General features: G+C 33.9%; 1 protein-coding gene and 1 long non-coding RNA gene across 10 annotated transcripts in view; both read right to left on the bottom strand.

Annotated features, from left to right (window-relative positions):
• The window catches only part of MKLN1 (muskelin 1), a 384,259-nt gene that overhangs the window by 97,874 nt on the left and 269,727 nt on the right, over positions 1-16,658 (bottom strand). For all 9 annotated transcript variants that reach the window (XR_014067647.1, XR_014067648.1, XR_014067649.1 and 6 more), the window contains 2 exons: positions 10,221-10,298; positions 7,528-7,593 (listed from right to left, as the gene is read on the bottom strand). Coding sequence is in view for 6 of the 9 variants with exons in the window: in XM_081537099.1 (XP_081393225.1) it covers positions 7,528-7,593; positions 10,221-10,298 (144 nt within the window). In the remaining 3 variants the exon portion in view is untranslated. The remainder of the gene's footprint in view (positions 1-7,527; positions 7,594-10,220; positions 10,299-16,658) is intronic.
• LOC145522754 (uncharacterized) lies at positions 13,606-16,163 on the bottom strand. Its single transcript, XR_014066151.1, has 2 exons — positions 15,833-16,163; positions 13,606-14,654 (listed from the first exon to the last, which is right to left on the bottom strand). It is a non-coding gene; the product is annotated as an uncharacterized LOC145522754 (long non-coding RNA).

The following is a 16,658-nucleotide window of genomic DNA, read 5'->3' as shown; positions in this document are numbered from 1 at the left end:
TCCATAGAAGGGCTCTTTCCAGCAACTTCTTTAACTCTTTAAAGATATCAAATACTGAGGTTTTGCCTAAATCTTATTACCTATTCTGCTTAAGACAGAAAAGGGCTGGTACTGTAGGTTCGTAAAATTCAATGAGAGTTGAACAAAGAATTGCCTGGTGCAGTGAAGTTTTCATCTGGACAGACTTTCACTCTGAAGCAAAACAGACATGTCTTTTCTCTCTTTCTATTCGCCTTATTTTACTCAGACTTGAAACACAACTCAGAGTTGAAGAATGTAAGTGGAAAACTGCCAGATGTAGGAATTATGATCAATAAAATTGACATGCTCTTCCAAGTAGGACAAAATACAACATTCCTTCTCTAGTAATAACAACAGAATTCACTTAGAAGAAAACTTTGAAAATTGGAGTAAAATTTGTGCCTCCATGTACTTTTTAAAATGGCCCTATATTCTTAGAGCTGTAGCAAAATGAAAAAAAAAAAAAAAAAATGATCTACAGACTGAAAAAGGAAAAGAAAATTTAAGGACTATTACATTTTTAATATTTAAGAAAACAAGATACATGAAACACTGGGAATCAATAATTGCTTCGAAATACAAGTCACTTCAAAGAAGCTGAAATGACCTCTATGAAGTTTTAGTCTAGTTAAATACCTGGCACATTGCAAGCACTCAATAAATGTTAGCAATTATTAGGAAAGCTGTTGTTCCTCACTCTTTATACCTGCAATAGCTTTTAATAAGATGTAAAGAAATTAATTATGCTTTTTGATTTCACTTTATGGTATTTTATAAGTGAAGTTATATGCTTTACTAGTATTTACATATTTAAAATTTGCTAAGGTCTCAGGATTTAGCTCTCACAATCTACTGTGTTTTCTCTTTTCTGCTATCACACTAGAGATTTTCATTGTTATCTTCAGCATAAGAATCTAAGAACCACCAAGCTAACAGCAGCATGAACATGGGCTTTGGAACCAGACAGTCCTATAGACCTAGGTTCAAGTCCCAGCTCCACAGTCCTGGACACAACATCACCTATTCTGTACAATGAGAATTATCTACCTTTCCAGTAGTAAATAAATAAACGAACATATTAAAGGGCTATCCCAACCTCTACATATTGTAGGTATTCAATAAATATTACTCCTCAGGTTTGAAAAAAACGTTTTAGTCTAGTGAAAATGTTCTCAACTCTTTGATGATCTGACCTCATGGATTCTCTTTCAGAAAAATGAATATGCAAACCAAATTTTACATGTAATTTCAACAGATTAAGAGCCCTGCTCAGGAAACCTTCGAAATGCATATTTAAAATAAGGGCTGGACTTCTCTATACTTCACTACGTAGGCACCAACTTTACAAAGATACAACTTCTGGTTTCTTCAAATTCTACTTGAGGAAAGTCACTCAACTACTAAACCTACCTAATTTTTATGAGAAAGTTCTTAAAATGAGTTTCAGTATTTTTTTCTAAAAATATCAAAGTATACTTATGATTTCCCTTACTTTCTAAAACATCAGTAAGGACAATATATACAAAAGATGAAAGAAATATACTGAAATAATACTGGTTAGTTAGAATGTGGAATTATGGTGAGATTTCTTTTTTTTTTCCCCTTCAACACTGCTTGCTTTAAATTGCTTTTCAAAAATTTTTAAACTGCTTAAAAATATTTCCACTGTGAGATTATATCAAAAAACAAAAGACCTCTAAATTTACGTCAAATTCTCTCAGAAGAACTAATAAGTATTGTTTGTATGTTAATGTTGCATATAAAATAAATATTATATAAATAATATGTATTTATATATATTATAAATTACTTCATTTAACTCCCACAAATCAATTATTCCTATTTTTATCATTATAACTCCTTCAAGATGAAACAAAAAGTCAGTGGGAAAAAAAAAATCAACTGAAATCCAGATATGTTTAACAAGTACACATACACACTTCCTTCCCACAAACTCAACTTCCAACCACTATATTTGATTGTTATATCAATAAGACTGGACTGAAAAGGTTCTTTCTAAGACTTAACAAGAAATGCATCTTAGAAGATGATTAAAATCAACCTAATGATAGCAGTTATAAGAATACAAACTGAAAAAAAGTACATGAAACCACCTTGGTAAATTATGCTATTAATTTTATAATAGAAATAGAAGAATTTGTAGAGAAAAAAATCTCAAAGATATCCCAGATTCTTCTATACCCAAATTAAATCCAGAAAGCACCAAATGTTACCTTAAAAAAACACAAAGTCCATAAAACATTCTATTTTTCTACCTAGTTCCCAAGGTAGCAACTACAGCTGTAAGATAATATAGTCTATATACAAAACAATCATCAGAAACTTTAAATATATTAGAATATAATCAATAACGTAAATTCACCTCAGAAAAATATTAGCATATTAAACAAATGTCATCATGACATGATCTACTCACCAAGGTTTAAAGCAATGTAAGAGTGTAGTTTCTAAATAAATGTCTTTCTTTCCACTCAAAGGAAAATGTATTTTAAAATTCTGATTCAATTTAACAAATATTTAGTACATACTCCATATCAGGCTCTGGGGCCACAAAAATAAATAACAAGATTCCTCTCTCCCCCATTCTGGGCCACAATAAGACTACTGGGGATGGCAGATAGAAAGGAGAGAGCAATGGGACACATAACACCTACACAAGCAACTCTAAAACAAGATGGAAATCACTCTAGTAAAAATAATAGGATGAACAAAGTTCTATGCAAACACATAAAGGGAAATGATTATTCAGCCTGGACCTGTCTTCTGAAACCCAAAGTAATGTATCTAACCGCTTACTAGAAATATCTACTATGATTTGTAACTGGAATCTCAAACTTAACCTCTCTGAAATCAACCTGCTGAACAACAGACCATCTTTAATCATCTTTTTCCACCCATCCTAGATAACGGCTGTACAATTTTCCCAATGAATTAGATAAAACCTTGAGTTATCCTTTACTCCTTTCACTCACTGATATCCAGACTGTTCTTCAGGAAAAACAGTTTTTCTGTTTTTCCAGACTGAGTTTTTCTGGAACTCTCTTGCTTTTTTGATGATCCAGAGGATATTGGCAATTTGATCTCTGGTTCCTCTGACTTTTCTAAAACCAGCCTGAACATCTGGAAGTTCATGGTTCACGTATTGCTGAAGCCTGGCTTGGAGAATTTTGAGCATTACTTTACTAGCATTGTGAGATGAGTGCAATTGTGCGGTAGTTTGAGCATTCTTTGGCATTGCCTTTCTTTGGGATTGGAATGAAAACTGACCTTTTCCAGTCCTGTGGCCACTGCTGAGGTTTCCAGATTTGCTGGCATATCGAGTGCAGCACTTGCACAGCATCATCTTTCAGGATTTGAAATAGCTCAACCGGAATTCCATCACCTCCACTAGCTTTGTTCATAGTGATGCTTTCTAAGGCCCACTTGGCTTCACATTCCAGGATGTCTAGCTCTAGGTGAGTGATCACACCATCGTGATTATCTGGGTCGTGAAGATCTTTTTTGTACAGTTCTTCTGTGTATTCTTGCCACCTCTTCTTAATATCTTCTGCTTCTGTTAGGTCCATATCATTTCTGTCCTTTATCGAGCCCATCTTTGCATGAAGTGTTCCCTTGGTATCTCTAATTTTCTTGAAGAGATCTCTAGTCTTTCCCATTCTATTGTTTTCCTCTATTTCTTTGCATTGATTGCTGAGGAAGGCTTTCTTATCTCTCCTTGCTATTCTTTGGAACTCTGCATTCAGATGGGAATATCTTTCCTTTTCTCCTTTGCTTTTCGCTTCTCTTCTTTTCCCAGCTATTTGTAAGGCCTCCTCAGACAGCCATTTTGCTTTTTTGCATTTCTTTTCCATGGGGATGGTCTTGATCCCTGTCTCCTGTACAATGTCATGAACCTCTGTCCATAGCTCATCAGGCACTCTATCAGATCTAGTCCCTTAAATCTATTTGTCACTTCCACTGTATTATCATAAGGGACTTGACTTAGGTCATACCTGAATGGTCTAGTGGTTTTCCCTATTTTCTTCAATTTAAGTCTGAATTTGGCAATAAGGAGTTCATGATGTTAGCCACAGTCTGCTCCTGGTCTTGTTTTTGCTGACTGTATACAGCTTCTCCATCTTTAGCTGCAAAGAATATAATCAATCTGATTTTGGTGTTGACCATCTGGTGATGTCCACGTGTAGAGTCTTCTCTTGTGTTGTTGGAAGAGGGTGTTTGCTATGACCAGTGCATTCTCTTGGCAAAACTCTATTAGCCTTTGCCCTGCTTCATTCTGTACTCCAAGGCCAAATTTGCCTGTTACGCCAGGGTGTTTCCTGACTTCCTACTTTTGCATTCCAGTCCCCTATAATGAAAAGGACATCTTTTTTGGGTGTTAGTTCTAAAAGGTCTTGTAGGTCTTCATAGAACCGTTCAAGTTAAGAATCTGCCTGCCAATGTAGGAGACAGAAGAGAGACGCAGGTTTGATCCCTGGATCAGGAAGATCCCTTGGAGGAGGACTGAAGGTAACATTAAAAGAATTCTAAGTCGTTCAGTGCTAGCCATGTTAACATTTCTAAGTATGTGTGTATATATGTATGTGTGTGTGTATGTGTGTGTATGTATATATATATATATATATATATATATATATATATATATATATATATATATATCTGTGTGTATGTGTATATCTCAAAAGGAAGAATTCCACACCAATAAGTTTTACACATCAACCCTATTACTCATACAAAGGATCATCGGAATGTAGTCAAACTCCTTGAATTTCACCATTCACGTACTTAGTACTATTTCCACACTATAAGCAGCAATGGTAACACTGACCATCAAGCTCACTTGAGTTATGGACAACTTTATGTTAATTGACTATCATGATTATTTAGTTTACCAGACTTTAAGTTTTTGGCTCCTGTTTTAAAGGCTCAAAATCTCATTTTGTTATCACATGCATGCGGGCATGCTCAGTCGTGTCCAACTCTTCACAATCCCATGGACTATAGCCCACAAGGTTCCTCTGTCCATGGAATTCTCCAGGTAAGAATACTGTGAGTAGGCTGCCATGTCCTCCTCCAAGGGATCTTCCTGATCCAGGGATCAAACCTGCATTTCTCTTGTGTTTCCTGCATTGGCAGGCAGATTCTTTACCACTGAGCCACCTGGGAAGCCCCATGGCCCTAAAGAAAGCCTGACCTAGTATTTAGAAAGTCTAGGGGAAAAAAAAAAATCACTTAAACAGATACAAAATGGCTCTAAATTAAAATCCCTCTCTTTGGCACAGTGGATAGAGAAGCCTGGTGGACTACAAATCCACGGGGAAGCAAGAGTTGGACACAACTGAGCAAACACACACACCCGTATACAGACGTATTGATAGATAAATCTCTAAATTTCCTATGGTAGAAATATTTGCTCAAAAATATACTCACAAGGTACTTTTATTACACTTCTATAAACCAGCCTCAAACAGAAGTATGGATACTGGTCAATTTTTCATTGCAGATCTTTGTTAATCTATAATAAATCCTCAGAAGCTATGAGAGATTAATCCTTTAAAGATTCCATCTGGAATATATCCCATGCCTATAAGTCATTCTTACTTATTTACAATGACTTACTTTAAGTCATTGTTTTCTTATAGTTTCTAAAGCAAATGAAATAAATACTGAAACAACTCTTTTCCTTTCCTTGAAGTATATTTTTTAAAGGGAGTGTAGGGATAAGGATCTTGACTAACAAGAGTCTGCTGAAATCCTCCCCTTAATTCATAAAACCAAGATATTACCAAAAAAAATGTGGATCTTTATCACTATATGCTGTAAGCATTTTACTTCAAGGATCTCTGACCCGAAAAGTCAGATTTTAATTGTAAATGTCTCTGCTTATAGCAAGTTCTTTTAGGACATCTGCCTATCATTTGAATCTTCTCATTTTCCATTCTCAAATATCATGGGTTACAAAAAAAGAAAATCTTTCTCTTTTGTTACACATGTACTTTAACCTATTTTATACAGGCCACATTCCATAATAAGCAACACAGTAAGCACTAAGAAAATTCCTTCTGCTCCTTGATAAGAAAAACTTTAAATGTTAAAGTAAACATTATTTTCATATTTAAGAAAAATAGCATTTTATCTAGGAAATAAAAGTAGCTTACCAAACAAACACTCTTTTTTAGTATTTTCTTAGCAATTTTTAAAGGAAGACCTAATAATATTTTCATTGTGACTGAGGAAAAAAGGAATGGCATTATAAATTCCACTGTATGTTCAAAAGAGGAGAAAAGCTACTGTAGACATTCTAAACACAAAATTTTACCTCTTTTTTCATATAGATTTAACTTTTTTGGATTAAAAAAATCAACTTTTATATAGATATAGTTCTCTGAGAAGTAAGCATATGCACTATTTATTGAACACTCAGGTACAAAAAAAAGATGCTAAGACTACAGCTGAGTCAAACCTATTTCTGTGGGAAGGAAGGAGTTTGGGAAGAGAAGCTAAGACTAGGAAAGCAAATTCCTATGCCTCAAAATGAACCTTTTCCAAAGAGACTCTAATAATACTAAACAAACTCAAATCTAGCAGTGAATTTTAAAAAATATTATAATTTCTCCTTTTAAACATGTGTGATAAGGTTAATGCCTAAGATCATTATTATCTGCACTGCAATAATTTTTTAAAATTGTGAATCAAAAAGACTATTCCTGGAGAACTACTGTCAGCATAACACAATAGTAATAAAACAGAGTTTCTATTACAAGTAAAATATTATTTGGGTGAATATTGGCATTTTATGTGGTAAAGTTTTTTTTAAAACCAAATAATAAAATAAAATTATACAGAATTCTTGGTATTATTTGCTTCTCAAGATGGTAATTTGAAGCCAATTATAATTTTAGCATTAACCTCTAAATACAACAGTATTTAAGCTGTTCTAGGCTGCAGAAACCTAGGGAAAATTTGTATTATCAAGTTACAGAAAATTAAAAAGGCAAGAAAGATTAATTAAAACAAATTATTTATATACCTGTGAACAGTGTTTAGCAATTAACAGATCTACCAACATTAGGCTACCTAATTTTATATCCTCTCCCTCTAAAAATATACCTTAATTTCTCTTTTACTACAACAATTCCCATATTATGGCATTAAAATATAAATGCACTAAAAATCAAGACATATTCCAGCTTACTGTGAAATCAAGCACATATATAACTATACACACACACATATAAAGGTCTCCACAATACATTTCTTCTAGGTTTTCTAATTTCATCTGTGCAGCAGCCTCCCCACACTGATATGCCATTGCCTGGTTTTGGTTCTATCTGAAGCTAATGCATATTTTCTTTGCTACTTGGTTATGGCCAATAACATGTAACCTCTGCAAGGAATGGAAAGAAGTACATACATTCATGAGTATCTGATATTTAATAATGTATGATTTTTTTAAAAAATCTGCTTTCCATTCCAAGTAGTCCTTACCTGTCTGGACATCAATAACCATCTGATGGCCTCCTCTCATTCCTGGCCGGTTATCTTCTCCATCACCTGAAGTAGAAACAATGTATTTTTTAAAAGAAGTCACAACTGCATATCCAGAGTAACTTCATTCATAAGTCTATAATGAGTAGTGAAAATAACACACACTTATTCCTTCAATATTAAGAATAAGAGGACTCATAGAAGAAATAATATTACTTATAACTAAATTTATAATAATTATCTTGCTCTTTTTTCCTAATTGCTTTCAGGCTCTTAATGCACTGGAAGCTACTTTCAACTTATTTAGAGCCAATGCCATTAAGCAGCAAAGACACAGGATATTCCACAAAAACGTAAAATCTCTAAACTAGTAGAGGGACAAAGTGAAGGTGGAAAACAATTACAGAATTAGACTGCAAGTCTTGGAACTCTAGGCATGGTTTACTAGTAAAATGAGCAGTTTTATTATTTTTTTAAAAAATTATTCTTATTTATTTGGCTGCACTGGGTCTTAGTTGCAGCATGTGGGGTTCTAGTTCCCTAACCAGGGATCAAACTCAGGACCCCTACGCTGGGAACACATAGTCCTAGCCACCAGGGAAGTTCTATGTGTCTAGAACACATAGTCCTAGATCACCAGGGAAGTCTCTAATGAGCAGTTTTACAGTTAATTAAAGTTAATTAATTTAAACTAGCTACTGATAATTACGATGCTATAAAGTTTTACATTAATGATAATTTCCTCACTGTATTAATTTTGTTTTCCAATATTTCAGAAATCAGTTCCACATAATCCACCACTTTGAGTAGTACTGTATGACAAAATGTAAGATTTGCTTTCTTTTGATTCTTATTTACACATCACAGAGCTTAATAGACAGGTTTAAATATAATCAGTGAAGGGACTTCCCTGCTGGTCCAGTGGTTAAGAATTCGCCTTCCAATGCAGGGGACGTGGGTTTGAACCCTGGTTGGGAAAAGAAGATTCCACATGCTGCAGGGCAAGTAAGATGGTGCACTAACTACAGAGAAACCGAGCACTGCAACGAAAGATCTCTCATTCCACAGCAAAGACCTGCCTGACACAACCAGGACCTGACGCAGCCAAACAAATAAATACAATGAGTGAAAATTTTAAACTTCTGTAGGAGAAAACTATTACTCAACTTTAATCTTACTTTATATCAGATCCTCCATAAATGAATATAAAATTTCATTTCCGTGATTCAACAGCTACAAGATTCTAATGCCTTACTTGATGTAAACTAGAAAACCTGAATTTTTCTTTGCAACTCTCCCATTAATTGAAATGTATTACGTTAGCTAATAACTTTCCCTGTATCAGCCTACTCCCATGTAAAATAGGGACCACCCAAGTTTTTACTGATTTCACCGGGGTACTATGAAAAAGACTGAAATGACAGTTCTTATATATTATAAATAAGATGCAAAACTGAAGCTATATTCAAGCACTAATCATTCAGAAGTTTCCTGCAAATTCTTTCTCCTTTTTAATAGATAGGTTTAGATTCTGCAGCTCATTACTGTGGAAGTTTTGCCCTTTTCTTCCTTCTTCTCTCCAATCAGTAAAGTCAGTATTAACACTTTCAAGAACAGATTAAGAAAACACTAAAAAATTTATTGTCAGTATGCTTGCATCTTATATATTTAATCCATTAGCTTTCAGATATACAGCTACAATCTGTTTGCTACATGTACTTCTTTGAAGAAAATTACCTTATATGTAACTGATAGAATAGGAAAATTATGCCAAAGTAACTCAGAACTTATGGAGGTTCATAAGCAATTTTCTCCAGTATATTGATGTTTAACACTATCTTGGGAAAGCTTTCTCACAAATAAAATGAAGGCTTTGACAATGTATGAAGACCAGAGGAAGACAGCTGAACATTCATAGAACTGCCTTCCTTTACCACAAGTAGCTGCATTTAAGAATTGCTACACTTTCCATTATGTTAACCATCTGACAAAGTAGTGAGTGCTGATGAAGGAGTGACAAAAACTTCTCCCATATGAAACGACAGATTAATGAAGAATATCACACCCAAGGTCAGATTTTAAGTTTTGATAAAAATAGTCTTCATTAGCAGCAAACGTCCTCTAGTGTCTATAGCTCAAAGAAAGAAGTGTGTGCCCCAAGGTTTAAAGCTACAAAATCACTGTGACGCTTAATATAAATGCCTATATTTAATGGTTGTTGTTCAGTCACGTCCGACTCTTTATATACTAGCGTTTATTCTTATTAGAATTACCACACTAGTTTTTATTAGTATCTGGCTATTAAGTTCCACAGATTTAGAATGGTATGTCCCATTTCTATCTCTCTCGTAAGTCTTACGAGCTTTAGTGAACAATTTTGCAGAATTTAAGGTTTTCTAGGGACACATGTTTGGCATTATAGTACCATAACCTATAATTTTACAGAGTCTCTATATAAAAGCAGTTTGTGCTGGTATTCTGTGTAAATAATGCCCAAACTTCTGTTACAGCCATAAAACAAAAAGATTTAAAAGAAAAATTTAATGTAATAAACTACCTCTGCCATCTAGCTGAGGAACCTATGTCTTTCTTTAAGCACCTGCTTTTCACTAGCAGGGTACAGTGAAACTTGAGCACAAATGAAACTGGAACATTAAAGCAAAACCACCCACAACCTGGAAGGTCAGACTTACCTTTGGTGCTTTTGGGAATGATCTGACTCCATCGTGGCTTATATTCCTGCTGACTGATATACTGATTGAACAAGCCATCTGCAAATATTAAAGGAGAAAGAATTGCATCTTAATAGCTTACACTTTTTATTACAGCAAAAAAGACCAAAATGTGGAAGCCTACATTAAAGAAAATCACTAATATGACACTAAAACAACAGCGCATTTTTATAAAATATGTCACTTTAGTTTTTATGCTACCTCAAATATAGATAGCAAAATATAAGTTGACACAACCATGTACACAAATTTTTTCAGTGGCAGCTCATACTAAACTTACTAAGTTCTCCCCATTTTTGTACTATTATCCCAAAAAACTAGAAAAGGAAATGGGAGCTCCAACAACTTTGGACTAGGCCCTTATATCTTCGGGAAAAAAAAAACTAGTCCTTTAAAGTGAAAATACCATTTTTACAGTTTAAGTATAAAATTGTATAGAGATAAAAGTACCAGTAACTGTAATAGTATATTTATTGAATACTAAATGTTAGAATCGGTGCTATCTTATCTGATTTAATTCTAAAATCAACCTTATGAATTACACATTATCATCTTCATTTTATAGATGTGGAAATGTGCACTCAGAATAATCAATGAATTTAACCCAAATCACAGAGCTCTTAAGTGGTCGGATGGGGACTCATGTTTCACTATGCTTTACCTTCTTCATTTAATAAATTCTAAATCTCGTTCTTAACAGGAGTTGTTACAGTATAGTAACTAGTTATACTAGGTACTATGATGGTCTATACTAGGTACTATGATGGAGACTGAACTCCCCACATACATCCATTCTACTCCAAATTATTATCAAGTCCTAATCCTGTGCCCTTCAACAAAGATTAGTTTAAGGATGGTATGAAACCAATTTCTGGCTAGTGAATCATGAGGATCTCCTGGCGGGTGGGGTGGGGTGGGGTGGGTTGCTTTAGGAAAATATTTTCTTACTTTTAAATGAATATACAGAGAAGGAAGGAAAAATCTACTTTTGTTCCCCTGGAAATGTTTATATCAACATGCAAATATACATAACTGCTACATTCAACAATGAAATCAACTCTGTAATGATGACAGGACAGAGAGAGAGAAGGAAACTGGATCACTGAATCCACTAACCATGAAATCTACCTTACCTCTGGACTTCTTGTTATATGATAAAACAACATTCCCTTACTTTTCAAACTAGGGTTTTCTTTTACATGAGCTCAAACAGATTATAATTTACAGAGTTATCTTTACTGTAAATTCTGTCATTTGACTCTGATTTCAATCTGAATAAAGGATTTCCTTTTGCTTCATTTAGCCACTGAAGGCAAATATTTTTGCAAAGAATTTATAAGTAAAACTATCTGTTCTCCCTGACTTGTATACTTGCCGAAGACTGTGTAATTTACAGACCCTCCCTAATCTCTTTCTTTTCTGGGTAATTATGAAGCTCAATTGCCACCACATCCTTCAGCTTTCAAGTCCTTTCACATGGCTTTGAGAAGAAAAGCTCTATCCCATAAACTCAACTAGTTTCTTTTTCTTTGCTTGTGGACTTTAAAAAATTATTGCAAAAAGTAAGCTCTCTTCTTAAATTAGCACTCATAAATTAGCATTTATATTTTAAATCTTAAAGGGGAAATCTTAAAGTAAAATGGATTTACAGCATGTTTTATTTAGTGTTTCTATCAATATTATCTACTTCCAGAGGTTTTCATGACAATTCTTGCCCCATCCAGTCTATTCTGGCCAATAGTAGTTTCCCATTACAAGAGTGGGAAATCTTTTTTTTTCCAGACAAAATGTTGTGGCGCTCCTACTAACAATAATGATAAGATTATAATAAATATAATAATTACAAATTTAGAAATATAACAGTATATTTTAGTTCATTTTGTGAAAGGCACATAAAAGTTAAATGATCCTTCTTACAAACCGTAAACAGGACAAGATAAAATTATTTAAGATAAATAATGATTTTAAAATATTCTACATAATGGCTAATTGAAGAGGAGAGAGAGGAAAAAGTAAAAGATGGAACTATACAGAGATAAACGGAAAACTGAGGGAGATAAGAAAACGGCAGAAAAATACAAAGCAACAATAGAGACAATTAGAAAAGTAATAAATTTTGTATTTTTTTGTGTGTTAGTCACTCAGTCGTGTCCTACTCTTTGTGACCCCATGGGCTGTAGCCCACCAGGTTCCTCTGTCCATGAAGTTCTCCAGGCATGAATACTGGAATGGGCTGCTGTTCCCTTATCCAGGGGATCTTCCCCACTGAGGGACTGAACCTGGGTCTCCTGCATTGCAGGCAGGTTCTGTACCATCTGAGCCACCAGTGAAGCCCAAGCCAACGCAGGAGACATAAGAGATGCAGGTTCGATCCCTGGGTCAGGAAGACCCCTGAAGGAGGGCATAGCAACCCACTCTAGTATTCTTGCCTGGAGAATCCCATGGACAGAGGAGTTTGGCAGGCTATAGTCCACAGGGCCGCAAAGTGTCAGACAAGACTGAAGCGACATAGCACGCAATTGTCATATTACCTAAGTCTCCGACAGTAATTTGTTACAGGACTTTTGATAAGTCAAGTAAGTTCCTCATCTGTAAAACTGGTGTTTTAAGAGTTGGACAGAGCCTGAGGTTCCTTCCAAATTCTGCCATTCTAGGATTCCATCACTGTTAGAACCAATATATTTATTTACTCCAACTGTGTGTGTCTGGCTGATTCCACCTTATGTTCACCTTAGAAAAGTCTCCATCTCCTCTTTCTCCTTAAAGTCTTCTGTGACTATTCTGAAAAAGAAATCACAATCCACTGGGGGAAATTCTTCGAAGAGCTCCTAAGGTAGTGATCATAGGAACAGTTATAATCAGATGAAGGACTTCCTGATCTTTAAAGTCATTCTGAACATTGGAGGTAAAATTCTCTGTTTCTTCAACCAATCCTTCTATCCTCACTCTTAACTAACCTGAAAAGCTTACAAATACTTGATCCATCAAGAGCTTCACAATTTCTCTTCTATCAAACACAACTGTCTCATGAAAATATTGTCAGGAATTTTCAAAGTAAAAAAAGCAATTCTCAAAACATTATGTAATTTTTGTAAAATCAATTTGTAAATACCATACACAGACAGAAAAACACACACTGACATACATCAAAAACTTTGGTTGGCAGGAGTAGGATAATTTTGATTTTGGTTTTTGCCTTTGTATTCATTTGTTTTCCCATACTTTTTTTTTGCATTGAGCGCTATTACTATCAGACGAAAAGCCACAAAACAACTAGATACAGGGATTTTTTCCCCCATAACTTAGGGAGAATTTTGCAACATACTGTTATTACCAATACAAACCATTTTCACATATACTTTGTTACCCCTGAAATGTCTCTTCTTCAAGGCTCACTAGACACATTCAGTTTCTACAAGCAGTGCTTTGTACATTGACATTAGCTTGTTTTAACAAGGACAAAGGGACTGAAGTATGCACAAAGGATTTATACTCAGGCATGCAGAGGAACTTACTTTCAAAATTTAAATATTAAGTACTTCAAACTTAAAATTAGAAATTATGATGATTTTACTCTAGATAGATAGTTAACCTTCTTTTGAATAATGACAGTTAACAGTATAACATCAGAGATGCTCAGTATATAATAAATGCTTAGGATGGAAAAAAGAGCAAGAGGTGGAGGGACTTTCCTAGCCACATGGTTGACATTTCCTTTGAGTTATATTATTGTTACTAAGTTCCTTACATTTCAACAAACTGTTCATAAAACTCCTACTTCCAATGAAGTCAATTTCTAGTACATAATGGCTCCCTGACAAGTCACACCATCTTGCAAAGCAGTCAAGCAAATATTTTAAAAACACTGTTTGGGAAACTTTTTAATTTGCCTACCTCTGTCTCAAACAAATCCCTTTTCTCTTTACTAGAAGGTCACACAGTTCTCTTTGGTATCTCTTACTCCTTCTTGGAGACTATCAGAAAACTTGAAGAAAGTTCAATATAGAATTATCAAACCTGGAAGCAATTCTTTAAAAAGATCTTACCAAAGAAGAGTTGACTTTTATTGCATACTTACTGTGTGCAAGACACCAGAAAAGTTAACTCATTTACTCCTTAAAATAAATCTATGGTTATCACTAAGTATTACAAAGTTTAGAAAATCAAGGTTTAGAGAAATTAATAAGCCCAAAGACTCTAAACAAAAAGGTGAAAAGACCAATTCCAAAGTCTAAAGAATTTTCAACTCTTTATAGAGAGCATGTAAATAAAAATACACACACACATATAACTAACACAAATAATAGTTTTTAAATTATACTCTAAGATTAAACACTGTCATAAAAGACACAACAAAATGTACCTATTCAATAACACTTGAAAAAAAGCAAGAGTCTGGGAAACAAACCCACCAAACCAGATCATTCTACTGCAATATTAAATGTTCTAATAAAAGAGGGATGGAACAGTTGAGACACGTCACATTAATTACAGTTTAAAGGAAAAAATGTAATCTCACTCTTAAATAAAAGACCTATTGCACACTGAGGCTCAAGTTTATTTCTTATGTTTCATTTTCTCTCTGCAACACTGGTTTGCCACTACTCCAGATCACTTTCTTATCTGAAGTATTCATGTCAGTTGGAAGTTGTTCCAGAAAACAAATGGCTAGTTTGATAAGCTAACTGTTCTACCAAAAACTAAAACTAAAACCAAACCAAACCAAAGCACAACACCTCTTTTGGAGAAATCATGGTTTACCATAAGACATAAAAGCTAGAAACGGAATTCCAGCTCTCTCATACCTCTTCACACTCAACTCTAAATTCTTGTACTTTCATTTTGTAATATTAAACTATGTCATGACTAAAAATTTTTTAATTACTTAAAATGTTGCATTTTGCGGAGAAACATGATAAATTAAAGATTACCCTCATTTAATCTATTAGAATACATATTATTGCCTACTGCCAGAGAAACTGGGTTACCATTAAATAGTCCAGATCAGATCTGAAGCAAATTATATTTAGTAGCTATTTTCAATGAAATAACATGCTTAAGAATCTTCTTTCATGTCCTCAAAAAGAAGAATAGTAATATAAAGTTTATTAATATACTGTTTTCTTGGTGAACAGTCATTTCAAACCCATAGGAGACATGCTAAAGAGACTTGATTTTTTAATAGAATAAGCTAAAATTTTTGAAATTAAAGTCATACTTGAGGTGATCAATAAAAATGCTACAAACATTATTAAAGCAGGGTAAAGATGGGACTTCCCTGGCCGTCCAGTGATTAAGACATCAATCTTACCCTATGGGAGGCATACATTTGATCCCTGTTCAGGGAACTAAGATCCCGCATTAAAAAACAGAAAAAAACAAAAAGGCAGGGTAAAGATTTTTTCAAAATATATTGCTTTCAGTTCCTTGTTTTAATGTTTAAGAACTCCTTTCAGGATCTAATAACAAATGAAAAGTTTACACCTCTGCTGCTCAAATAATTTCCCTATGTTTCCCATATTTCTAATTCTAGAAAGGTCTTGCTTAGTTAATAAGCCTTTTGTCTGGTATACTTACTTGTATATATTCTAAATGATTGAACACAAACAACTGAGCTTTCTACTGAAACAATGACATTCTCATCTACAAAACTATGAAAACTGTCATACTATTTTAAAAGTCCCCAAAACAAAAAAAGTACAGCATTTAAATGTCTAAGAACTACTTAAGCTTAAAAGATTATTTTCATATTTTAAGAAGTCAGGCAGTCGCTAATATTCCTATATGTCTATTTTTGACAAAAATCTAAAGCAGGAAATCAGAAAGGTCTGCCAAGAATAAACTATCCAAAAGAACTGAAAATATGACTTTGGAAAAATCTCACTAAGATCTAGTTGCTAACAATTCTCAAACTACTGAAAGTCTCCCAGCCCAATACCATCTCATTTTTTTCCTATGATTATAACTATAATAAATACATTTCATAAAGTCTTAACCAGGCACAAGCTGTTTCTGTCTCTAAGAATAAATACTCTTTTAAAAAGGACATGATTTAAAAAAAAAAACTTAGCAAGGAAATTTTAATCAAAAGGAAAAGACTATGGTCAAACCTCATCCAAGATTAAAAAAAAAAGTACTGAATACAGTATTGGGGCCTACATTCAAACTTTTATCAAACTGGTTTTTTACAAACACAGAAATTTTTTTAAAAGATTAAAAATTCACTTATGAGTACAGCATAAAAAAGTTTTTGATAGTTCAAGAATAATAATGGATGGGTAAAACAGATTTTTAAAAAAATTATGCATTTCAGCAGTTTGATGAAATTCTGACAAGAGAAATACATGAATTATAAAAATTTACATTACAACAATAAATACTGGGGAAACTAAACCAGTA

This window comes from Giraffa tippelskirchi, chromosome 10 (genome assembly GCF_054371585.1).
Source record: "Giraffa tippelskirchi isolate mGirTip1 chromosome 10, T2T-mGirTip1v1.2.pri, whole genome shotgun sequence".
NCBI lineage: Eukaryota > Metazoa > Chordata > Mammalia > Artiodactyla > Giraffidae > Giraffa > Giraffa tippelskirchi.
This window is presented reverse-complemented; position numbering and strand designations above follow the sequence as displayed.